Raw genomic sequence first — 24,658 nt, 5'->3', positions numbered from 1 at the left:
ATGAAATAGTGTTTTAATTGGACAAATAGAAGAATTCTCATTTTAATTTTATTCATGTATTTGTTTTTAGAAATAGAAAAAATATAAAACTAATTACTGAGTTTCTAATTTAAATAAAAACTAATATAATGTTATCTATGATAGTGGGAAAAGATGTATTTTTCTCATCCATTCTTGAGTTTTTGAAATACTACTTTATTTGCCCTTTAAAAGTACACAATTGAATGACAAAACACATTTTAAAAATCCTTTATTTGGAAATAAACTGAAAATTTCATATCACACTTTTGGAAATATACACTGCAAACATAAATTAGCAGTTAATATGAAACATACATCAAAAGATGATTCATAGTGTTAATATTAACAAAAATGTAATTGCTTTACAATGTCTTCTAGCATGGAATATTATTGTATTTTGTGACATGCAAAGTCATATGACATAAAACACTGTACATAAAGTTGGCCAATGGCATTCCCAGGGCCAGCCCAAGACTATTGGCGTTTTATTAACTGGAATTTACCCCATTCCACAGAATTTGGCAGCCAAAACAATCATAATTCCACAATTGGTCTTCCAACTGTGAATCAAATTGATGCAATTGTCACCTCAACTCCTTTCATTTCAACCCATAATATATCCACAAACAAACTTGACACAAATGGTTTTTGAAAAGCCATACAAGTTAATCAAGTGAAACCAGAAAAGAAAATACAATGGCATCAATGTTTTTTTAATATATATTGTATTTGACCTGTATAGACATGCTTGGCAGTAAATACGCTTTGGATGACCAATCTCTTTGAGACGTTAAGTGGCTAAAATTGCAAGCTTAATCAGTCCAAGGTCGTTAACTGAAAGCATTTTGTAGAAAGGGGTTCAAACAGGGTTTAAAGCATGTTTCATGTAGCGCCACGTCATCTTCTTGAGCTGATTATTTTTTTTTCTTTTTAATGTAGGTCAGGCATTAAATAAAACAATGCTGAAACTTAGGCCGTTAAGCAGTTAATAAAATAAGTAGCAGCAATGCAAAGACTAAACGGAAAAGGATTGAACACGGCACTTCTTAAAGAGCTAATATCACAACAGGTGTTTGATGGATGCGTCCATGATCTACAAAATCATGTACAAGGAAGTTGAATGAAAGAAAGGCAATGGTTCTGGTGCATTTTAGGTTTTCTCGAAAGCCTGATGACCAACGAGAATTTTTTGTTAATGAAGATCACAGCAAATAAAAGGCCACTGTTTCTGCCACAACTTGAAACCATTCTTCTACCACAATTGAAATGTGCATTTTTCACCATAAAAAACCCCAAATAAAGAATTGCACAGACAATTGCATTAAACTGAAGAGATTCCTAAAAATAATAACTTAAGCACTATCAAAAATACTCTCATATGTCTTATTAGTGGGAAATGACAGACCAAATAGACTTTCCTAATCAGTCGTTTCTAAAATCCATATTGTGAACAGTTTTTGTCCTCCTTTCATGCTTGTATTAACGGTTATTCAAAGGAAGAATGAGAATCAGAAAATATCACCAATTGTCACTGGGGCCATCAGCAACATATCCTGCGAGACTCTGACTCTTGACGCCCTAGCTTGAAACCTTTTCCCGACGTTCCCAGACCTCCGTCCGCGACTGGGATGCGCTTACCTATGACGACAAACGCAAAACTCAAGCACACCGCGCATACTTGAAGCAAAGCTCAGTTAATTCTTACTTATTTCAATGAACACCTCGTTGATGTTGACAGCATTCTTGGCACTGGTCTCGACAAATATGGCAAGGATGGTGTCAGCGTAGTCCTTAGCATCCTTTTCCAAGACTTCCCTATCAACCAATGTATTGTCAAATGGTGGGAAAAAAAACAACAGGGCGAATAGGGAAGAAAGAGAAAATGAGAAAGATGAGGGTGGAAGACAGAAAAGGTTAACGGGAAAGGGTAGAAGGAAAAAAAATTGAAAGGTGGAAAAGGGAAAAAACAACAGGGTGAATTAGGAAAGAATTGTTAGCACAAAATAGAATAAATGACCCTGGTATTATCATAGAATCACCTGGCATCGTTCAAATCACATTTGTTGCCGGCGATGGCCACCACGATATTGGGAGGGCCGTGTTGACGCAGCTCCTTGACCCAGTTCTTTAGCGTTTGGAAGGATTCCTGACAACACACATGAGCAACCATATGTTGACGAGCTTGTAATACTATTTAGAAGAAAAAAAAGCCAAAGAATGCTGTCTCCAAAGAAAGCTTAAAGAGCAGTTTCCTTGGTTTCCAATCATATTTTTGGCTAACACCTGAAACTTTACAGTTAACAGACAGACTAAATGAGAAGAAATGGGCTATGTTCCAAAAGCATTCAACTTTTCCCTCCATAGGAATACAAACTAGAGCTGTGGGAAGGATGTGCCACTCAGCGAAGAGCGGAGACAGCTCCGACTCTCGCCAAGAAGATCTTTATATGGATCAGAAGCGACGGTACACACCTACAACAGAAACAATACCTCTTTTGTGATGTCATAAACAATGATTGCCGCTGCAGAGCCTCTGTAGTACATTGGTGCCAGAGCTCGAAACTATAGGAGGAAATATAATATCAATAAATGGAGGAAAAACAGTGTAAACATGGAAGTTAGTAGGAGAATGCCAATGATTTGACTAATTCCTAAATCATATTGAAATGCTATTACAGCCTTTTTTTAAGAAAAATAAATAAAACCACACATTGTTCTGGCCATGTTTTAATTCAAAAGTGCCTGAAACACATGGAAGTCATCAAGAGAAAGATGAGCGGAATGTCAGGAGCGCTGCCACAAATGCGACTTAAATGGAAACTAATGTCCGTTTCATCCTTAAATCCTCACAAAGCAAGGAATTTCTGCTGATTTCAACTATTTGGAACAATGCTATTCAGTTCAGTAGCAACTTGTGGAAACTTTGCTGCAGTAAAAAAAAGCAACACGTAAAGCACGATCATTAATCAAAGAGAAAGACAAGCAAGTGGCAGTGACTTTGACACATGACAACTAAAAAGGCAGCTTGGGTTTCATTCTCTCTTATCTTGACCGCGTCCGTGTTTGTCCCCTGAAGTTTGCAATGGAGACGAACAACCACCGGAGGAAGGAGAAAGACAGGCTGCCTCTTATCTCGCCTCTCAGGAGAGGACGACACCAGGACGAGCGAGATATCGCCACATGCACGAATGGGAAGTATTGTGTGGTGCAAAAAAAAGGAAAATTGCCTTCAACCTTACTGCTGACTTCTCTCTAATAACCCATTTAAAACTCCCACGCTATCTATTTTCAATTAGTCCTGTCCTATACCATTGCAATGTGAAGAAAGCTGATCACATTAAAAAAAATTGCCACTCTTATGTGCATTATAATTTCAAATTTGACTCACAGAAAAGGAAATGTTGCCCCCTGCCAGAAATAAAGCAGAAGTGCATTTTTAATAGACAAGGCCTTTAAAAATGTCAACTAAAAGCCTTGCATGTCTGACTCACATTTGAATGTAAACCCATGATTTTAAATAAAAATAAAGAATTTGAATGAACTGTACTGACCCGCTCTTGTCCAGCTGTGTCCCAAATGAGGAACTTGTGCAGCTCATTTTGGTATTGCACTGTCTTGGTCATAAAAGATGCCCTGTGGAACGCAATGTGTTATCAAATGGGATCACGAGTGCCCAATAAAGATCAAAAGGCTAAGATTTGTAATTCATTCATTAAAAAAATCTGCTAATACATCCATAATTACACCAGTGACAGATTATTAGATTACCAGGATGTTGCTTTCTCAATCACAAACGGTAAAATGTGATTCATAGTAATAACATAATTACCCAGTGTGGGAGGAAAATAAAACGATTTTATCCAGTAAATAAGCAAAAGCCTTTCATTCACAAATTCAATATACAATACAGTAATTATATACAGACTGTAAAGACATAAAGAGCGTGTGTATTATCAGTATCAAAACTTTGGACTACCTGGCAACCTGCTAATTGTTATGAACTCATGAAAATATTTTTCATTAAGTTAAAAAAAACTTACAGGTTAAAAAACAACAACTTGATTTGCTTGTATGTATCTTTTTTAACATACATTTATCAGCTCATGGACATTAATGCTACTTAAAACACTGCCTGGAGAGATATTGTATTTTATTAATTTACACTAAAAAATGTGCTTTAAAATGGTATTTAAATTTAATTTCCAATTAAAAATGAGCTTTAAAATTTAAGACCCCCCCCCTACTGTCCAACAAAACTTACCCAATAGTCGGGTTGATGTTTGGGTCAAAGCCGTCTTCCACAAATCTCCAAACAATACTTGACTTGCCAACGCCAGTGTCCTGCAGAAAAACACAAACACTTCAAAATGATCAAAAATTCCAATATGCAATGACCATTATAGTTTTTATTTTTTTAACCAAGGCATATGAGAACATTTTGTCCTGTTAGGTCAATGTAGTCTGTTGACCTTTTTGTATTTACGGTCCCTCACACTCGATAAAAAAAAAAAAAATCAGCTGATAAGCCTTGCAGTTTGTTGACCACAAACTGTGAAATTACCATTTAAGGGATGACATATCTTTTTTATGGACTTCATTAAATAGCAGTGAAAAATAAATAATTGAGGTTGATCATACTTCATTGGTGTATTTCAATGTTATTGATTATATTAATTAGAAGTGTGTACTTTTATTTAGTCAATAAAATTTACTCAAATGATGGGATCCAATATACAAATACTTTCTGTTTTTTATATCTGTACTATAATTAATTATTAATGTACATATCTATTACATATCAAATTTTCAGAGAAGCTTTATGAAAAAAACGCAATTAATCTACATGACAACAGGTATATCCAATAACTATTCGTTCCTGGGTGTATTTTACACTTTCTCATTTGACTGCCATTGACGGCGTCAGACGTCCAGTCCATTTAGACTGGGGGTGGCTGAATGAATTGAATCGCGAGTAACCACTGTCCCTGAAGGAGTTAAAATATAACTAAAACGTAGTATTCTTGTAGTAATTCATTTACAATAATTGGCCATTCTATCTGCCGGACCACTAAATGGATTGAAATTATCTATAGTTTACGATTTATCCATTTTGATTGCATAGGACCCCAACTAAAACGCCTTGCAAAACGTAATGAATGCCATTGTGATGTAATATATTTACCAAAACATGGAAATACCGAACGAAGGACATGATTTAAAACAAGTAACTGATGACTTACCCCCAAAAGACAAACTTTTAACTCTCTTAATGTCATGGCAGCTTCTTGTTTTACACCGACTTGACATTCATTGGCACTTTTGTTTTCGTCCCACCTCTCCGTTTTAGCTACCTTGTTTAGAATATTTTACCAAGACGACTCTTGTTTTCCTCTCGGAGTGGAGAAATCTTAATTGTAGAAGGAGTTGGGTGTTGTCATGAGGTCCGGATTTGCCATGGTGGGATAATATTTGTGAAAAGCAGGCTTGCTGAGGAGTGAAAGTAGCTCAACGTACCACCGTCTCCATCTTGGAACTATTGCGCGATATCACGTGACTCTCCTGCTATTTTTTCTTCTTCTTCAACCGAGTCCGGCGGAGATTCCCACTCGAGCACAAAAGCCCTCGTTCACTCTGAGTTATGTCGACTTTGTTCCCAAGCTGATTACCGCAAGCGTGTTTTAACCCCCCGCCATCGACTGGATCCAGAAGGTATATTCTGGAAGTGTTTCTACTATTTTTTGTGGGTTTGAATAACAGCTGAGTGCCCGGTGACAGCCCACACGGGACGGCAGCCCGCAGAGCCGAACCGATCTTCAACATGGCAGGTAATGGATCACTCTAGAGTGTTTTTGGTGTGTTTTGGGGGGATATTTAATGGCAAGATCTAGTGACATGGAATCGTTGAGGTGTATCATTGGGTTTCCCGGAGGAGAAGAAAAGTGTTTTCTTGAACGAGTCAAGACAAGCGAAAGGGCTGGACTGAATCGCGTTAGCAAACTTAGCAACATAATAGCCATTAGGCTAACAAAAGCTAAATGGGGATGTGGAAATGTCTCCGTTTACCATCGCTATTTCATCCACAACTTCTTTTCGTGCGTCAAGATGGGCACAAAAGTAAATTTGCTAGTAGATCCACGCGGGTTTTATGCCTTTATGAGCTTTTTGGTTCCTCTGCAAACGCCCGTGCCTTGACCTAGCCAACGTTAGCAGGAATGCTAAAGTCATTTTCAGCATAAGCTGGCTAAATCCAAAAACATGCACGCGACTCTCGCCAAATATTATTGTTGGGACGACACGCTGAGTGGGTTCGCCAAGTGAAACACGCCGAGTGTCCCGATCCGGACAAGGAATGAGTGCATTTACATGTTTAATTTTGTCCGATGTTATTTTTGTATTCGATACACATTCCATACGATGGGCAGCTGTAAACACTGTTGTTTTCACATCTTGCTGTTGTACTTTTGCTTCCTGCATTCCAGTCAGTTTAAATTAAGTTGTTCTGTTCTTTTGAAGTAACATTGCAAACCTGTTCTAATTTAATAGTAAGTTTATAATTTATTATTGGTCATGTTTCTTATTATTTATGATACTTGATAGTAAAAAAAACACACATGGAAGAATGTCATCAATTTGGTAGAATATACCAATTTTACACATTAGCTGCCATTGAGAGTGGTAGATGCCCATTCCATTTGTAGTGGAAAGGCAGCGAATGAACAAATGCTCATTTGCTGTCATCTTCCCACTCCAAATGGATTGGTCGTCTACTATTAATTAACTCATTGCAATCCACAGCAGAAGAATGAAAAAAGTCAGATCGACGTATATCGTTGCCAATGGCAATAAAAAGCAAAAAAGCTTTGCTTAGTTACAGTATGTAGTTTTATCATTAACACTGCTAAAAATCTATTTTACCAAAAATGTTTCATAACTATTTGATTGCAACTCACCTACATACCTTTTTGACAATTATGATTCTGTTATTGTATTTAAAAGTTAAATCCAACTGATTTTTTTTGTATTAAGTTAAATAAAAAATAAACCATGCATGTAAAATGATTTACTGATGCTAAGAAAAGGTTGCACACTATTAGTGAGGCTACTACTTTGTTGTCCAAAGTATTCAAGCTATTATTAAGACATTTTATTGGTCAAATCTATGACTATTGTATTGGGTTGGGGTATGCGACTATGAAAGCTTACACACACCATGAATATTTCAGAGAGCTTCACCACCATGTGCTGTGATCACATGAGACTGTCTGACACTGTTATTTTAAACCTCTTAATTAGCCAAAAGTGGAGACCATCTAGGAGTGTGAGTAACATTCTTTGTCATCTTACCAGCACACTCATTTATATGTATTATGTAAAGACTTCTGATGAGGTAATGTTATAATATTTAGACTAAAGACTAGTTGTACATTAACAGTAGATAAACAATATCTTCAACAAATATCTGTTCATATTGAGCCTGCAAATAAATTGAAATGTGCCCATTTTTAAACAAAAAGTTGAATATGGGAACATTGTAGAATTATTCAATTGGCACTGAGGTGACCTCATTTCGACTAAATAGGCACATTTAATCCAACATCTATATATTGTTTAAAGAATTTGGGAAAATAGTAGAGTCGGGGGATGCTTGCCGTAGTTGTCCTATCGACTGGTTTATTTAATTTTATCGTGATAACAATTTTAATATTGGTCCATATATAAGGCGCACTGGATTATAAGGCGCCCTGTCTATTTTGGAGAAAATTTAAGACTTTTATGTGCGCCTTATAGTCATTAAAATACGGTACTAAGGTACAACGCACACTGGCTCAAATTCTAGCTGTAAGTCTCCAAAAGTAGATGTCTTTGTCAGAAAAAAAAATGTACCTCTAATGGAGTTACATCATAATCAACCTGGGAACAAGTAGATTCATGACAAGAGTTTTCGACATTCCCTCAGGGGCTGAATACTTGCTCGGCTTCTCACCAGCTAGGCAAATACCCACAACATAATTTCTTGATTGAATTATTATTTTTTTCCACACCTGGCTGTCAACACCTTTTTTTCCTATGCCACCAGAGTTTTTGGGATGTGCTTTGCAGTCAGACTGCGGCGCCTGATTTGGTTTAAATGCCAGCAGAAAAATCCCAATGCGTTCCAGGCAGATTTTGGAAGACATGCCCTTTACTTTAACACTCGTGCCCTTGCCGGTACTCTGACTATGTTCTTTGCATTCACAAAGTCATGCATTTTGGAGGGTGATTTATGTTAGCCTTGTCAAACTGAGGTGGACTTTGTCCTCATGTCGTTAAAGTCATATTTGTGCAATGCATAAAGTGTTGACGACTACTAATTCTTTGTTGCAGGTCTATCTTTGTATTTCGAAGACGGCCATGATGATCTGGATGATTGTGAGTACTTGATATAAGAAATAAAGTTTAGTATTACAAAACCAAATGTGTACTTTTAAACATTTTAAGATCTTTTTCAAGCAGCTCTAATGCTTGCAATCAATGTTTCTGGCACAAAATGAAATCCGCTATGAGTAAAAACTGGATTGGAATCACTTGGTTTCTATCTTGCAGTTGGATTTGATGACTATGGTTCAGAGTGCGACAGCATCCGCATCACAGCCTTTCTCGACGCGGGCCAGGACAACTTGACGCCCCTCGGGAGGTTGGAGAAGTACGCTTTCAGTGAAAATGTCTTTAACAGGTAAGAGTAAAAATGAAGGAAACTTTCCAATCTTGTATCATGTTTTCACATTTTAGTGCTTTAGCTTTCTGCACGTTTTTGTTTTTGTATTAAAAAAACTGCTGCATAACACAAACTACAAATCCTATGGTGTATTGCTTCTGAGAGTGAAGCAATCCACATTTTCCAGTTCTCTATTTGCTTTCCATCTTTGGTAGCACATATTAGTGTTAGGAGCAGTTTTATGTGACGATTTTTATAGCGGCCGTGTGTTGACGCCTTCGCTGCATGGTAGCGGCTTTTTATAAATAGTACCCTTTTATATGTATACATATATATGTATTTACTCTTTGTAGTTTATAGTCCGGTCCAGATACTTGGTCATGCCAAATAGTAGATGAGTTGTTATGCTAAAACGGGTTTGCTGTACCATTAGGAAGTTTCAATACCACCTCTGTGGTTAGTCATGTTCTTCAAAATTCTAGCTGGAGAGACAACAAACATGTATACAGATACATAAAACAGCAAAAATGTGATTGAAGGTATATGCTACCTTGCAATAAGTAGGATTACAATACTTGTCCTTTTCTTATTTCAGCACAAGTTTTTGGCCTTGCTTGTTAAATATCGTGTTTGCGTTGACAAATATATTTTAAAGTCAAAATGATATTGCTTCATGTTAGGATTTGCATAATCCAAAAGTGTTCATCTTGTTCAGCCCACAAACTAAAGTATGCTAGTTTTGACACCCACGGCGAAGGAAATGACAACATCGCCAGTATGCCGATTACAAAGTGGTGCCACATCTGGCAGGAAGCATGATTAGAAAATGCTGCAGCCTCCATGTGAACTTCTCAACTCGCTCGTCCATGTCAATTTGCAAAAGAGTTGTTTTTCTAGTTTTTCCTCATTGTCAGGCTACCGCATTTCTCAAAGCTTTAAATGTTGGGTATTTAACGGTAAATAAAACTTTTTGGCTGCCTAAATAGGCCAAAAAAGAATATAAATCCACCACACAAATACAACTCAAACGATGAATGAATCTGAAATAGATTAACTTATTCCTGTTATGACTCAGGGAAGTTAACAACCCGGGTTATTAGTTTGTCATTCAAGATTGACATACCATTCAGGTGTCCTCTCCCTTTGTCACCTAAGAGACATTCTACATTCCAGTGTACGTGCTCATCACATACCTGCACTGACTTCGAACAAGAAGCAGAATATTGAAAGAAGGTTCTAAATATAGTACCAATGGGTCTGTTCTGACGGGAATGTGGAAAAGCCAATGCAACAATAGTCACCATTTATTATTTACTTAGAATGCCCTGGAGGTTAGAAACCCCAAAACACTCACACAGAAAAAAATAATACTCTTTTGTCCTTTGCATAAACATTTGATTGTTGTGAGTGAGCTTTTCCCCTGCTTGGCTATTTGATTTCGGAATGCGCTCACAGGGTGTAGGCAGGCGAACTAACCCGGTGTTCCTTTGGCTTTTTAGGCAGATCGTGGCTCGTGGGCTGCTCGATGTGCTTCGCGAATTCAGCGATAATGAAAATGACTTCATCAGTGTCATGGAGACAGTTGCTAGAATGTCTGAAGATGGAGGTAGATACCATTTTTCTGTAACTCAGGTGTATTTGGTGCTTTAAGTGCAAGCCACACATGTGCCGTTAACACGTGCACGTGCCTTTTCAGAGCCGACCGTACGAGCCGAGCTGATGGAGCAGGTCCCCAACATTGCCATGTTTTTGCACGAGAGTCGGCCCAACTTCCCCGCCGCTTTCTCCAGATACTTAGTACCTATAGTGGTGCGCTATCTAACCGATCCCAATAACCAGGTCCGTTTACAAACTAGTCTGAAATTCGACTATTGTACAAAATAGCATTGAATTTTGAATCCAATGCCTTTTATTCCAGGTGCGAAAGACCAGTCAGGCGGCACTGCTGGTGCTGTTGGAGCAGGGCCTCATCTCAAAGGCCGACATGGAGACCAAAGTTTGTCCAGTTCTGCTGGATCTCACCGAACCTAGAAGTGATGACGATTACAAGATTGAGGCGGTTGCTGTAAGTAACAAAAAACATGGGACAGAGTGATGTGGCTGAAAAATCAAATCCTTGTTTATTTGAATTTAAAAAAAAACGGTATCCCCTTCTTTGTGCTGTCAGCCCTGTCTCTTTTACAGCCACAAGTCAGTTAAGTCAACAGAAGATTATAACGGCACTTGTCATTTGCTTCTTTCTCTAGATCATGTGTAAAGTGGTGACCATGCTAAGCAAAGACACAGTGGAGCAGCTCCTACTGCCCCGCTTCTGCGATTTGTGCAGTGACGCCAGACTCTTTCAAGTTCGGAAGGTAGCCTCTTTGGCTTCTTACTTTGGGATTGTTATGGAGGTATTCGGGAGGAATTATGGTCATAAATATGCAGGTCACACTTTGGTTTTGCCCATCAGCCTGGCAGGCAAATCCCTGTTATTTTCCTGTGGAATTTTAAGTCCCTGGTTGACTGGCTGAAATTCTGAAAGGATACACATGGATGTATTAAGTGTTATTTTCCTTCTTGTACTTGTATTCTAGGTCTGCGCGGCCAATTTTGGGGAGTTCTGTTCAATTGTGGGTCAGGAAGCCACAGAAAACCTATTGGTGAGGATTTTTAAAATTATTTTTTAAGTCTTGAAGTTCATGTTGATGGCGATGGCTATTTAATTTGGCTCTCTTTTCATTATCTTGTCGTGGTGTAGATTCCCAAGTTCTTTGAACTGTGCTCGGACAGCTTGTGGGGCATCAGGAAAGCCTGCGCCGAGTGCTTCATGATGGTCTCAAATTCTACCTTGCCGGAAGTGCGGCGTACAAAGTTGTCCCCACTCTTCATCAGCCTCATCAGTGATCAGTCTCGCTGGGTATAACAAACAAACAAACATACACACAGACAATAGCTGACATCTTCAATCATGACTTTGTTTTTTGATCTAGGTGCGACAGGCTGCTTTTCAGTCTCTGGGTCGATTCATCTCCACTTTTGCCAACCCAACCAGTGCAGGCCTCTACTTCAGAGATGATGGAGGGCTACTGGATGTTTCTAGGTGCACGTTAGACAGGTAAAAAAGGCACTAATAGTGATTGTCGATATTACGATATACATCTTGCCAAAACCATAGTTAATGTCTACACTAATGAACATTTAAAGAAGTCATTAGGTGCAGGTAAGAGAATGGAATTCTCGTATTATTCAGTGAAAATATGTTTGCTTTTGCTTCTTTGTCCTATTATTCATTTTTTTCTTTGTCAAACCTTTTTGTGGGGCAAAAAAACAGTCACTCAAAAAAAAATTATGTGGCCATAGCACCCAGCTCTGCTAAAAGTTAAATTGTGGAAATTAGATGTGCTGGTACCCCGATGATCCTTGGAATGCATCTGATGCTTTAGAACAACTTGAGAGAGATTAGAATCATTTCCGATTCATTTCCTGAATTAGGCATATGGATGCTAGGTTTCTCTTTAGAATCTACTTTTTGTCATTGTAGCGACTGCTCCTTGAACTCCCTCAACTGCGCTGACATCAGCAGCCGTCGCATGGAAAGGCCAATCACTCACACGCCGCCCAACCAGGACGGCCGGGCCACACCTTCGCCAGAGCATGTGCTGGCAGCCGAGGAGATGAACTACGAAGACAACAACCACAGCTTTGCTCACGGAGAGGGACCAGACAACCCAGCCTACACCGGCAACAACGCTAGGAACGCCAAAGATGCCCCACATGCGGACGAGAACTTTAACTCCTTCCACTTTTGGAGGCCGCCCCTACCGGATATCAGCGGGGAATTGGAATTGATCAGCTGCCAAATGGGGGACATGATTGAGAAGAAGATGGAGGAGAGCGAAGATGAGCAGAAAGAAGAAGACTTCAGGAGCATTTCCGATTCCATGGCTAGTTCGAGTAAAAGTACCAGTCACCAGATCCAGATGGTTTTGGACTGTTTGCAGCCACATATGGACAACCCCGATGTCCAAGGTGAGCAAATGCTCTATTTGTAGCTCAGATATTCCCAACACACAATTCAAATATCACAGCATTTCCCATTACTATTGTCACCCAGTTCAAGTTCAGGTTTTGGCAGCGGCTCTGAAGGCCGCTCAGCTTGACAGCCCGTCCGACGACAGTCCCACGGAAAGCCAGCTGATGGAGTCGCCCGAGGACAGCGATGCCGACAGTCCGGTTATCGAGAGCGAAACGCCTGACGTTCAGTCCGACGGCGACGAGACTCTCGCGGAAGAGGAACAAGCGACGGAAAGCGTTGAAGAGACTGAAACGTGTCCGGTCCAGGAGCAAGGAGATGAGAGGACACAGACGGAACCGTTGGAGGATCCGGAAGAGATGTCACCTGGCTCCCCAGTTTTGGTATGACAAACAAAAACGAGCTGCTAAATCTGAAGTCTTGGCTTTTCCAACACCTATTATTTCTCAGGTATCCGAACTAATTGAAAGTGTGGAGGAAGAGGAAACCGATGACTCGGTGTGCGAAGACAAACCTAAAATCCAGGTACGTCTTCCAGGATGTTTTGATATTCCGACTCTCCCTTATCTGTGGAATTGCCTCGTTGGCCCGCAGAATGTAATTCCCCAGCAGCTGTTGGATCAGTACCTCTCCATGACGGACCCAGCGCGAGCTCAGACGGTGGATACGGAGATAGCGAAACACTGCGCCTTCAGTCTGCCAGGTGTCGCTCTCACTTTGGGTCGGCAGAACTGGCACTGCCTCAAAGACACGTACGAAACGTTAGCCACTGATGTGCAGGTAGGCACGGAAAATATTTATTCCATCACAATTAAATGATTCTATGTGACAAACCTGCATTTTAGTGAAGGTGTTTCAAAGGGAATCTTGGAGCCTCTGCTGATTTGATCTGATCACGTTTGTCTTTTCTTCAATTTTGTTGCAGTGGAAAGTGCGCCGAACACTGGCGTTCTCCATCCATGAACTGGCAGTCATTCTCGGCGACCAGCTGACCGCGGCGGACTTGGTTCCCATTTTTAATGGTTTTCTCAAGGACCTGGACGAGGTCCGGATCGGTGTCCTCAAGCACCTCTATGACTTTCTCAAGGTTTGCAATCAGCCTGAACTCAAGCTAACTTTAGTGGGATATGTGAGCCCATTGTTTTTTTTGTTCTTCCAGTTGCTCCATGCAGACAAAAGGAGAGAATACTTGTACCAGCTGCAAGAGTTCATGGTGACTGACAACAGTCGCAACTGGAGGTTCCGATACGAACTGGCAGAGTGCGTCTAGCTCACATTTTTTTAGTCCTAATGTGAGACATACTTGAGAATTGACTACCTTCCTTTCTCGTTGTGGCATCCTTTTTAGGCAGCTCATCCTGATCATTGAATTGTACAGCCACTACGATGTCTACGACTACCTCAGGCAGATCGCACTCACGCTTTGCTCCGATAAGGTCTCAGAAGTCAGGTGGATCTCGTACAAGTTGGTATGTCGCACAGCCTGATGGCTGGATTGTATTTTTTTTTTAACTGCTGGTGCGCTAAAACTATGATCTCATGATGTTAAACGTTGCAACTTTGTGCTAAAAGATAAAACTGTTGCAACTGGAAACTTATAAAATATGAAGTCATCATATGAAATCCAGCTTCTTTTGCTGGTGCTACAGCAAAATGTTTTTTTCTTAGTTTTGCCTAAACTTGTTCTGTGTTGTTGTGGGTATGAAGTGTTTTTTTTCTTTTTTTAAATTTCATAATGAAATATGTGTCATAAATTGGCTAATGACCAAAGTGATCATGTCTGAGCAAGGTTCAAGCTCACCTTCAAACCGGTATCCTATTCATTCTTTTGTGATTTATTTCTTTTCCAGGTGGTGGAGATCCTCCAGAAGTTATACTCGAGTGGTGCCGACGATTTAGGGGTGAACTTCATCAACGAGCTTACCGTCAGGTTCTGCCATTGTCCCAAGTGGGTCGGACGGCAAGCTTTCGCCTTCATCTGTCAGGTGAACGAGCGGGCGCATATCAAAACTTCCCGTTGTTTCTTGGTCGTGTCCTTCACACACTCGTTTGTGGGCAGGCGGTCGTAGAGGAAGACTGCATGCCCATGGATCAGTTCAGCCAGCACCTTCTCCCCAGCCTGCTCAGCCTCTCGTCAGACCCAGTGGCCAATGTACGAGTTTTGGTGGCCAAGGCCCTTCGCCAGAGTGTGATGGAAAAAGGTAGGACCCCAAAAACATCACTCCAAAAAATGTATTACTTTGAGTGGGAACATCTTGATTAATAGATTATAAATAGGAAGCTATTATCCAAGCATCCTTTTCCGAGCCCATGCTTAGGCTAAGCTAACTACCTCTCAATCACCCTCCTAGCCTACTTCAAAGAGGCGAGCTGTGCCTCCTCAGACGAGCTGGAAGAAACGGTGATGGCGCTCCAGTCGGACAAAGATCGTGACGTACGCTTCTTTGCCAGCCTTGACCCCACCAAAGGCCTGACCCTGGATACAGCCCCCCTCATCTAAACACCGCCCACCAGCTCTCTCTTTACCAGCACAGCCAAGACACGAGCACACAGCGGGACACTTCAAAACAAAAAGCAGTTTTCAGGAAATGAGCGGGACTCAATTTTTATTTTTTTGCCCTCCAGACTAACCGCAGTCAACTCACCGAAGCTAACTGCGAGATTAAAATCAACCAGTTTTTGTATTATTTCCTCACCAGGCGTCTCGAAGACGACGTCGGCTTCAAGTCGCGCTAACTCAGGGGGACTCAGGCTAGCCCAAACTCCACTTTCATGCCGTTTACCGAAACGACGAATGTGACACCGTTGATGAAATACCTCCTGGACGTGACTGGTTTCCATTTGGTGAGCTCGTAAAACAAAACATCCTCGTAAGGGCTGGAGCGCATCATATGCATGTCTCCCCCACCTTCCTCAAAGACTCTTTTTGTGTATAGTCCACCGCGAGCTATCAGTGGATCTGATTTAGCGCTTGTACAGTAGCATAAAAACACCATTCCACCCCGATGTGGAGGAATGATCCTTTTTTTTAAAGCTTCCACCTCCGTTTTGTGTACAGTTTTTAAACCTGTGGATTAGATATGACGTCACATGATGGAAATGAGGCCAGTGAAGTGATGATGGTCTGACATCACTTGTATTTTTTTTTTTTAATGATTACATACATTGACCTAACACGAGCCGATTGTGCGTATGCATCGTCGTAAACGACGGTGACGACTCATCTCGTTTGTCCGAGTTTGATGTTCATCTCATTTTTTGTTTTGTTTTTAACGTGGTAGAACAGTTAATATATGCTGTACATTTTATCGGAAATTATTTTTCTCAATTATGCACCACTGTTCAAAGATTTTATATCCTAACTTTTCAAGATTTACAGATCTTTGTAATATTCAATGGGTTCTTTTAAAAAGACATTTTATGTAATGTTATTTTTAGTACTCTGTAATTAAAATGATTAAAAATGATATACCTACCTTCATGTTTACCGAAAAAAACTACTGGCAGCATTAAGTCAAGTTTAACTGCATTTTTTTTTATTAAGGTAATGTATTGTTGTTGAAAAAAATAATTTAATTATGTGAGAAGAGGCTCCAGCACCCCTGAAGACCCTTTTAGAGATTAGCAGTGTGGAAAATAAATGAAAAATAGCCTAGTTTAAAAAAAAAAAAGATAGGGCTGAAAAAAATCTGACCTGACTTAAGGAATTAATTTGATTTGCAAGCCTGGGCCTGAAGCTAAAGTTTCATATTTATTTGTGAAAACTTGGGACTCCTGGCAAAAGTTGGGGGGAGAAAGGGTGGTTTATGATAACAGTTTGAGGCATGGAAATTGATTTGATTGAGTCTCACTTTTCCTTAAAAAGCAACAACTTCCTTTGCCAGGCTGTGCTACCCAAGCATTGCACATAGTCCATTTTGCAATGTGTCTCCAGGTGTTTCTTGGCATGTTCGATCATGTCACCGGACAACTTCAGGCTCTTGAAGTGATCAAAATCGGAGCGACCGAGCTTCCGGAGCCTGCGGGCCGCCGCTCCGTAACACTTCCACGGCTGCACCTCCAGCAGCAGGTGGTGGCTAAGTTCGGCCAAGCGGGAGAGAAAGCGGAGGAAACCAGCATCGCCGTGGTTCAAGTGGATCCACATAGTGACGGCCAGGCACGTGGTGAGGTGGAAGCGGGAGCTCCCGTGCCCAGCCAGGTGCTCGTGGAGCGGGGAGCAGTCGCCAGTCATGTCCATAGGAATGAAGGTGACGTTACCCGGGAGAGGGTTGGTCTCCTGAGCTCTTTGGATAAGGATTTCGTCCAGGTCTAGAGCCAGCATGTTGACTTTGGCCTTGCCTGGGGTCTTCACCAGATGCTTGTAGAGGGCTATACTTAGTTCCTGACATTATTTAAAAACACAAGACAAGAAGAAAAAAAAGTTATTCACTGTATAATAGTGTTGTACTGCTGCCAGATTAAACTATGCACTATATGTATTTTTTTTGTAGTCTTTGATGATACATTTAGGACTACAGTTATCAGGGGATACTATCTGTTTTTTTTCCTTTTTAAAATATACTTAATAAAATGTAAAAAAAAACAATGTATTAATCAATTAGTTCTTTATTTATAATATATGTATTATTTATTTTAATCAGACAAACCCCCGAGTTGCAGCCCACGTCCAGCAATAGTGTCGTTTCCCGCAATTGGTTGTAACCCAAATCAGCAAGAAGCGAGCAGGGAATTAGACCCAGGCGATTGTCGGGAGGGTTAAATCTGTAATAGTTGATAAAGTTTCCATACGGAGCCGCACCGGGCTCGTTTGGCCCCTCGTTGGCATCGTCGTTTACGCATGATGCCATTTTGAGTCCGCCGAAGGCTTCCGGTTGTTGTTTTTTTTCTTTCAGGAATAAGGTAGTTGAACACTATAGATATGTTGCTCGGTGCTAGAGTTGTCATTTGCCGGTTGTTTTTGCGTCGCCTTTCTATAAATATAATACTATAGTTATTGGAACATGTAGTACTTTGAAAGAGCTTTAGATTGCCAATTTTTAAACAGGCTGGTGGTTAATAATAGTCAGAAATCCATCTTATTAAGACCGATTTCTGATTTACACGTAACATGAGGGCTGTAAAATACTCTTGGTGGCGCTGTGGTTTGCTCTCAAAGGAAACCATCGGTACAATATAATCTACTCGGCTTCCATAGTTTACGAAACAGTTTGCTAGTTTCATTCTATCGCGTTGACATTGAGCACTGCAAGCAGGGCTTTTACGGTTTGAGAGAAAAACTGAATCGGGTAAGTCATGTTTTGTATATTTTTATAAACCATTTGAGGGACAATATGAGTATGCTTGTTTAATGAACTCTATTTTTAAACCATTTAATTTAAGGCAGTAGTAGTTGTTGCCACATTGGATTAGCTTGCAATGATGCAAAGGCAGGTGTAGAACAGGTACTTTAGTAGTTAGTTATTTTGAGTATGTAGTTACTATGAAATGTAGACATTACGGTGCAAAACATGTGATATAATCAGTTATTGTATGTAGTTACTAAATGTAAATGTCGATCTTAACTATCTCAGGCAACGAGCTAAGCAGTCGAGGGGTTGTTTGTTTAATTAGTTTCATTAAACACAGAAATGTTTGAAGACAATAGTTCACATTAAATCAAGGTGAAAACAGCATCTTTTTTACACAGTATATTTTGCAAAGTCCTCACAGAAGTCTCATCAAAACTTGAAGTTACCACAGTTTTGAAAAAGAAGGATTTTAACATTGTGATAGTAAGTTTGATTCATTGACATTTGTGAATTTGCCTTGTCACTTTCAGAAAAAAAAATCCCAGAGAAACTCACTTATTCACACACTATTTTTGGTTGCTCCGGGTGAATAAGACCATTTGTTTCAATAAATGATGTACCCGCAAGCCATTTCATTTTTCCTACATGCTTTGTCTAAAATCCTTAGCATTGGGGCTTTTCTAATATTTTTCACAAGGTTGAAACAGTTGATCATTTTTTTAGACACTTATCATTTAAACTTTCATGTTAGGCACAATAAATAAGATGCTCTTGTTCTCTCAAAAACAGGCCGCTACCATGGTTACTGGCAAGCGCTTGGCTGACATGGGGTACCGGGCCTTTTCGGCCTCCATGATGTTGCTGACCCTTTATGGAGGCTACCTGTGCACCATGCGTGGCTACCGCTACATGCAAAGGCAAAAGGAGCTGAAAATGAGTGCCGAGAACCAGGATCCGGAGCTAATCAAAGACTGATGGCAGGTCAGCAAACACCTATGGACCCCCCGTAATCCCCACTCAATGGGACATGTATGATTCAATGTTGAAGCATATTTCAACAAAGAATAATAACAATGCACTTGTGTGACAAGCTATCCATTTGGTTTTAGTAGCAGTGATTCCCAACTGGGTGGCTGAATTGACCTCATCGGTCTGAAAATTTTTGACGTTATGGTTAATTTCATCATGGTGGCATGCAGAGTAATTTGCTGTTCTTCCCCTAGGTGGCAGACAAAAGTCACATGTAACATGCACACATTTTACATGAACTGTGTCAATTAAAGCTATTTTGCCATTATATATTTGTGGACTGTAAATTGTTTTTTGACATTTGTGTTTGGTTTTGTGCCTTGGCTCAATAAATGTTGGGAAACACTGCTTCTTGGTAAGAATGGACAAATTCATTTTCATAGTAGGTAAAATATAAAATGTCAGTATAATGTAGCGCAGAGTGCAGCGGTTTAAAATAATCATGATATCTAGTGTTAACAATTTATGAACTTATTTGGTCTGAAATTGAGAATAACAGCCTCTCCTCCACCCCCAATTAAAAAAAATAATTGGTCACGTGGGCGTCTCGTGCAATCTGCTTCTGACGGTGTTGGCGCAATGTCCATTGATACCGTTTTCCCCTTTTTGAAGAGGCGTCGTCGTCATCTCTTCTTCGGAGCTGCTCTCCACGTCACTGCGTACGTCGTTGCATTCCTTGACAAAGAAAATTGTGTGAATTGGTGTTTTCTTGTTACATCAAAAATAGATAAAACATTGGGGCCACATTGTCCAAAGACTGAAACGTACAAGAAATATACATGGGAAGGAAAACCCAGTAGGAAAAAGGAAAGCAAAAGGGTGGAAAAGGGAAAAAAAAACTCCAAGCTATGCTCCTGTGGGTGGGGGATTCACAGTGTGGAACTTGGGCAAAACAAGTAATTCAGACTTACAGTGAGAAAGAAGAGTAAGGTTGATGTGGGCGTGCAGACAGGAAAAGCAAAGAAGAAAAGACAAGATTCAATGCACTAAAACAGAAAGAAAGATGGAGTCTCTCAGTCCATAGGCAGAAGAATCAAACAGCTTCTGAAAGGATGACAAGACGTGGAGATAAATGAGTGTGGCAACTTGGTTGCCAAGCCCTGTTTGGACTCACCTTGCCCCTCATGGTTTTGATGGCGATGCGGGCAATGAGGTATGACCAGATGATGTGCAGAAACTGTAGCACAAGCAGGAGGAAGTTGAAAAGCCACCAAGATGGGAAGGGACCCACGATCCGCCAGCTCTCGAACAAGGTGGAGTTGAGGACCCTGGGACAGGTGTTACAGTGAGCTTGGCTTTTCTACGGGTAAAACAGCGGACTTTTAATGCTCAGTCTATCGTAATTCCATCTTGGGAGTGAAATAAACACCGTTTCAAATTAACCGACAGGGCATTTTCATCTCGGCCTGTTTTCGAGGTGTTCATTTCTCCTACGGGCGGGTAGAGTGGCACCCGATCTCCCAGATCGAGTTACATTGGACAGAGTCATCCGTTTCCGATCGGATTTAGCGCTATGGAACAAGTGTCAGGAAGAAAGAACTGAAATTTCCAGACGCAAATGTCGGGACTCACCAAATTGGAAAGACCACGAGGCGGGTGACGAAGAAGGTCAGGCTGAATAGCACGAAAAGGAGGTCGCAGATACGCTGATACTTGGCATAGTGGGCCATTTTGCCTACCTGATGGCAAATAGAGTAAAATACTACTGCTTATCATTACTTTCATCTGTCAACTTTGAGCCATTCTGCTGAAATTAGACGCTTCTTAATGCCCAAATGAGATGTGAATAATGGGTGTGTGAATAAACTCCCACCTCTGAAACTTGCACTTGAAAATTTTTAATCCTGCAGTTTTTTGAGTGTTAATTTCTCAGCATTGGGATAACAGCTGAAAAAAAGATACTTAGTTTGCCCATTTTTTGAGCAACTTTTACAGATACCTGCTCATTTCTATAGCCAGAGCGGCAGTGCCAATTTTCCTGCAGTCGGGAAAATCTCACTTCTCAATTTTGGACACGAGCGTCTATTTTCGCCAGAACTGATCGCAAACGCCGAGCTTTTTTTACGCCTCACCGACCTCGAGCAGGATGTCGGCGGCGTCGTGCACGCACATAACCAGGGTGCCTACCCGCACCATGTTGTTGGCGTAAGAGAAGCTGATCAGGCCCACCGTTGCCAGGTGATGAACAAACATGGCCAGGAAGTCCTATGACAAAATCAGAAAACAGTCTCATTTATTCAAGTTTTCCTTCACAGCGATGCAAATTCTTCAGGAGGGGCTCAGGGTCTACATTGGGGTGAATTTGAACTCAAAACGTAAAAGTGGTGGACGTCTCACCTTCCTTCGAATGTCAATAAACTGAGAGAACATGAGCGACCAGTAGAAGGCCAGCTCTGTCAAGTAGTAGCGGTAAAGCGCAGGTGTCAATACCTTGAGGGACAGATAAGAAATTCACATTGAAAACGAGCGCCAATGAAGAAGATGGACTTTTTTTTCTTTAAAAAAATCCTAAAATATGCACACAGAATAGTTAGTTTTCCTTCAAATCGGTTTCAACCCTTAAAAATCCCACATCGGCCCACATACCTGATAAGGGTAACCATACCAGCAATGCCGCGTGTCCCACAACCACGGACTCTAAATATAAGATGGCAACTTAAGACACAGGTTTTAATGAAAGCAATCTAATCTAAAAAAAAGGGTGCAAACAACTCATGTACTCACCCGCCAAAGAAACCCAAAGCCATAGGTAAATATGCAAAAATAGAATGTAAACCTCCACCTGAAATGGATCATTCAGAAAAGAATCCCAATTACAAATGGACATGAAGTTCACAATAAAGTCATGTATGTGCGACCTACATGCTTTCGCAGAACTTGACGTGCGTGCCGGGTTTTTCTTGGTTCCTGCGTTGTCGGAACCACCGTTGGACCTTGCGAACGTCCCAATCCAGCTGCTTGGAGAGGCCTTCCATTTGGTGCGAGTTTGGATTCTGCCCGGTAAAAGGCAGGTATGTCAAGGAGGCACACAAAGTGTCACGATAACATTTGGAAATGTGCCGACACGGAACCTTGGTGAGGGACGTAAAGACTTTTTCCAGAACCGCGTTGGGTTGAACTCTTTGTTCCACCTTGGGGTAAACATGGAGGCTCCTAGCACACCGACTGGCCACAAATCTGGGGTGATGGTCAGAAATTAGTGATGCACTGATTTTTTTGGTATTATTTATTTTTGGGGGTAAATACTGCACGGATAAAGCCATATTGGTATCAATACTAGAAACACCATCAGTAGTAAAATATGTGCCGATGTGTTGGTTAACTAAATATAACTCCAAGAAATAACTGACTGATATGATTACAATACATTTTTTGTGAGGCTATTTTAAAGAAAACAAAGATGGGGGAAACCAAGTCAATCATTTGTGACACGATACATGAAAAGTCATTCCTGTGGTTTTTACCATGCGATAAGTAATCAAACTGCTGTTTATCAGTGGAAAAACAAATATAGTGGCTTTGAAAGCTTCATATTTTATGCAATATTACTACTTAAGTCTGCTATGTTGCTCATACTTTTCAATTTGATTGCCAGGCCTCCCAATTCACAAGGATTAGATGTCTACTAGAGATGACAATATAAACATATTCAAAAAGGTCACCCCCCCAAATAAATTATCAATCCAATATTTCACGTAAAGTGTAAGACTGAACATTAGAATCGCAAAAATCCACAGCATATCTCTCCAATCGGAAACTTTACAATGGGGGCATGTGCTCTATAGTTTTCGACTCCTTTGGGTATTAAGCAACAAGAGAGTTGAGGGGGTGCGGTGGCTTAATCTGACGTAAGTGCAGTCTCGTCTTCTGTTTTTTATTGTCTGATGAACCTCTCAGTTTTCCGCCATTGTCTGGCGCGCTGATCCTTCTGTAACTACTAGGCTAGCAGGAACTAGACCGTGTAGCTCACTAAACTAGCACTGTAAATAATTTAAGAAAGTCTGAGCAAGTAATGGATGGACAGAGAGTTCCATTGATTGGACGTGTATCACTGTCAATGGCAGTTAATTTTGTTTCAGCAAAGTTTTTATGGATGATTTTTCAGAGTGGCAACTGGACAGTAATTCAAGGAATTTGTTGTATGTGTAGGTAATATAATACTGAAGGTGATTGTATTTGGGGGTCAATTGCCGTCAATGGCAGTAAATATAAATGTAAATGTGAACACTTAAAAAAACGATTCCGGTTCTGTAAAATTTATGCGAACAGTCCCGATTCCCAGTGACCGTAAACACCTCATTTGACCTACATTTTGTAAATGTGAACACTTTAAAAAACGATTCCGGTTCTGTAAAATTTATGCGAACAGTCCCGATTCCCAGTGACCGTAAACACCTCATTTGACCTACATTTTATTTCATGAATGGTTTAAGTCCTGGCTCGTAAGTCAGAACCAAACAAATATATGTCCGTTGGAGACAGGTCGCATCTCAAAAGCCGCAAGTAAGCTCACCCCTATCTCACATACTGCATTTTATATGTGCATGCCTAGTAAGTTTGCCTAATTTTAAGCAGCAATTCTAGGCATGTTTGCGCGCATTATATTTTTGTACACAATAGTAAAGGGGGCGCGCACTATAGGACACCGTCAAAAATGAATCTTAAAAATACTTTTGATGTCATCAAACGTTTAATCCCTAACAATGGAGTCAAATGTCTTGTTTCTGACTTCATCTACGAGATATTTGTATTTTGGGCGAAGAGGCAGGTGGACATCAAAGTAAGAAAGTAGTTATAAGGCAGTTGTGCCCAAACGGGTGTATTATTTGGACATTTTGGAGAACATTTGTTTCTTGTTTTTGACGCACGAACCTCTCAAAGAGTATCCTGACGGCGAACATCCCCACGGCCAGCGGGAGGGCGGCCAACAAGTGTCCGGCTTTGGGGTACTCCACCCCGGGAGCCCGGTCGGTGAGATCCGCCCAAGTCACGTTGTGCGGCAACCAGAACCTCTCGTTCCAGAACCAGGCTGAAAGAGCAGCCATTATCCCTCCGTGTCGACGTCCACCAAGACGAAGGGCACAAAGAATGGCTCTTATTTAAGATGAAAATGATTTCAAACTTATTATAGGCGCCTTCTTCTTATTGCTTGGTGACGCCTCTGCCAATGGAGTAGACAAGTTCGCCGCTTTGGCAAGGACGTGTTTCCGAGCAAGCTTCCAAAGTAAAATGCACAAGACCCATGTGTGTAAAAAGGACATCGCGCAACTTAAATTATCTTAGCATCAGGTCTTCGGTTACTTTTCAAGGCTTGAGGAATATCACGAGTTAATTGAAAATTTGACAAAATATAGCAAAGCGGACTGGCGTGTTATTTTGAAAGTGCTGCTTCCTCGCCGTTAACATTCAGCTTAACAGGTCGCTACTTTGGAAGCTGATAAAGTGCAACTGGACTTTCTTAAAACGCCGTCGTGGGATTCAAAGAAATGTATTTCATCACAAAACAACACGAAACCATATTATGAACATTGTGACGCCCGTGATGCGATTCATAACAAAGGCTTTTCTTCACTTCAAAGTCGATTTCAGGTGGCAGGGAGGATGCGCGAC

General features: G+C 40.7%; 5 protein-coding genes across 7 annotated transcripts; 2 read left to right on the top strand and 3 right to left on the bottom strand.

Annotated features, from left to right (window-relative positions):
• Positions 1-233: 233 nt before the first annotated feature.
• On the bottom strand, positions 234-5,839 carry rab22a (RAB22A, member RAS oncogene family). Its single transcript, XM_077726652.1, has 7 exons — positions 5,262-5,839; positions 4,283-4,362; positions 3,573-3,654; positions 2,512-2,583; positions 2,061-2,167; positions 1,727-1,836; positions 234-1,659 (listed from the first exon to the last, which is right to left on the bottom strand). Exons 1-7 carry the CDS (start codon positions 5,295-5,297, stop codon positions 1,562-1,564), a joined length of 585 nt encoding a protein of 194 aa, XP_077582778.1. The 5' UTR covers positions 5,298-5,839; the 3' UTR covers positions 234-1,561.
• Positions 5,577-16,198, top strand: ppp4r1l (protein phosphatase 4, regulatory subunit 1-like). 2 transcript variants are annotated; one of them, XM_077726646.1, is made up of 21 exons: positions 5,577-5,730; positions 5,797-5,846; positions 8,386-8,430; positions 8,605-8,734; positions 10,216-10,322; positions 10,413-10,555; positions 10,635-10,781; positions 10,963-11,070; positions 11,293-11,358; positions 11,457-11,615; positions 11,689-11,813; positions 12,240-12,727; positions 12,813-13,114; positions 13,182-13,256; positions 13,326-13,511; positions 13,657-13,818; positions 13,891-13,991; positions 14,080-14,200; positions 14,582-14,716; positions 14,791-14,932; positions 15,083-16,198. In XM_077726646.1, exons 2-21 carry the CDS (start codon positions 5,840-5,842, stop codon positions 15,229-15,231), a joined length of 2,898 nt encoding a protein of 965 aa, XP_077582772.1. In that variant the 5' UTR covers positions 5,577-5,730; positions 5,797-5,839; the 3' UTR covers positions 15,232-16,198. The 2 variants fall into 2 exon arrangements, with proteins under 2 accessions (XP_077582772.1, XP_077582771.1); XM_077726645.1 differs by having other exon boundaries at positions 5,577-5,846.
• A 47-nt stretch (positions 16,199-16,245) lies between these two features.
• bcdin3d (BCDIN3 domain containing) lies at positions 16,246-17,782 on the bottom strand. The gene is made up of 2 exons (XM_077726649.1): positions 17,378-17,782; positions 16,246-17,112 (listed from the first exon to the last, which is right to left on the bottom strand). Exons 1-2 carry the CDS (start codon positions 17,576-17,578, stop codon positions 16,579-16,581), a joined length of 735 nt encoding a protein of 244 aa, XP_077582775.1. The 5' UTR covers positions 17,579-17,782; the 3' UTR covers positions 16,246-16,578.
• Positions 17,647-19,396, top strand: cox14 (cytochrome c oxidase assembly factor COX14). Its single transcript, XM_077726653.1, has 2 exons — positions 17,647-18,016; positions 18,809-19,396. The coding sequence occupies exon 2, from the start codon at positions 18,818-18,820 to the stop codon at positions 18,992-18,994; it is 177 nt and encodes a 58-aa protein (XP_077582779.1). The 5' UTR covers positions 17,647-18,016; positions 18,809-18,817; the 3' UTR covers positions 18,995-19,396.
• On the bottom strand, positions 18,318-24,527 carry cers5 (ceramide synthase 5). Of its 2 annotated transcripts, none has more exons than XM_077726647.1 (10): positions 23,921-24,524; positions 22,120-22,225; positions 21,911-22,041; positions 21,773-21,830; positions 21,635-21,685; positions 21,386-21,478; positions 21,125-21,253; positions 20,621-20,727; positions 20,163-20,316; positions 18,318-19,723 (listed from the first exon to the last, which is right to left on the bottom strand). In XM_077726647.1, exons 1-10 carry the CDS (start codon positions 24,091-24,093, stop codon positions 19,583-19,585), a joined length of 1,143 nt encoding a protein of 380 aa, XP_077582773.1. In that variant the 5' UTR covers positions 24,094-24,524; the 3' UTR covers positions 18,318-19,582. The 2 variants fall into 2 exon arrangements, with proteins under 2 accessions (XP_077582773.1, XP_077582774.1); XM_077726648.1 differs by lacking the exon at positions 18,318-19,723 and adding an exon at positions 19,738-20,092 and having other exon boundaries at positions 23,921-24,527.
• Between the last annotated feature and the right edge of the window lie 131 nt (positions 24,528-24,658).

The sequence above is a fragment of the Stigmatopora nigra genome, chromosome 10 (assembly GCF_051989575.1).
Source record: "Stigmatopora nigra isolate UIUO_SnigA chromosome 10, RoL_Snig_1.1, whole genome shotgun sequence".
Classification (NCBI taxonomy): domain Eukaryota; kingdom Metazoa; phylum Chordata; class Actinopteri; order Syngnathiformes; family Syngnathidae; genus Stigmatopora; species Stigmatopora nigra.
This window is presented reverse-complemented; position numbering and strand designations above follow the sequence as displayed.

Coding starts and splice junctions, on each gene's coding strand:
- rab22a (XM_077726652.1), bottom strand. CDS start 5,297: ATGACATTAAGAGAGTTAAAAGTTTGTCTTTTGGGG. Junction 4,363..5,261: donor TAAAAGTTTGTCTTTTGGGG/GTAAGTCATCAG, acceptor GTTTTTCTGCAG/GACACTGGCGTTGGCAAGTC. Junction 2,584..3,572: donor ACACAGCTGGACAAGAGCGG/GTCAGTACAGTT, acceptor TTCCTCCTATAG/TTTCGAGCTCTGGCACCAAT.
- ppp4r1l (XM_077726646.1), top strand. Junction 10,323..10,412: donor TAGAATGTCTGAAGATGGAG/GTAGATACCATT, acceptor GTGCCTTTTCAG/AGCCGACCGTACGAGCCGAG. Junction 13,992..14,079: donor TTCCGATACGAACTGGCAGA/GTGCGTCTAGCT, acceptor CATCCTTTTTAG/GCAGCTCATCCTGATCATTG.
- bcdin3d (XM_077726649.1), bottom strand. CDS start 17,578: ATGGCATCATGCGTAAACGACGATGCCAACGAGGGGCCAAACGAGCCC. Junction 17,113..17,377: donor ACGTGGGCTGCAACTCGGGG/GTTTGTCTGATT, acceptor AAATAATGTCAG/GAACTAAGTATAGCCCTCTA.
- cox14 (XM_077726653.1), top strand. CDS start 18,818: ATGGTTACTGGCAAGCGCTTGGCTGACATGGGGTACCGGGCCTTTTCG.
- cers5 (XM_077726647.1), bottom strand. CDS start 24,093: ATGGCTGCTCTTTCAGCCTGGTTCTGGAACGAGAGGTTCTGGTTGCCG. Junction 20,728..21,124: donor CCGCCGACATCCTGCTCGAG/GTCGGTGAGGCG, acceptor ATTTGCCATCAG/GTAGGCAAAATGGCCCACTA. Junction 20,317..20,620: donor CTCGTGGTCTTTCCAATTTG/GTGAGTCCCGAC, acceptor CACCTGTCCCAG/GGTCCTCAACTCCACCTTGT.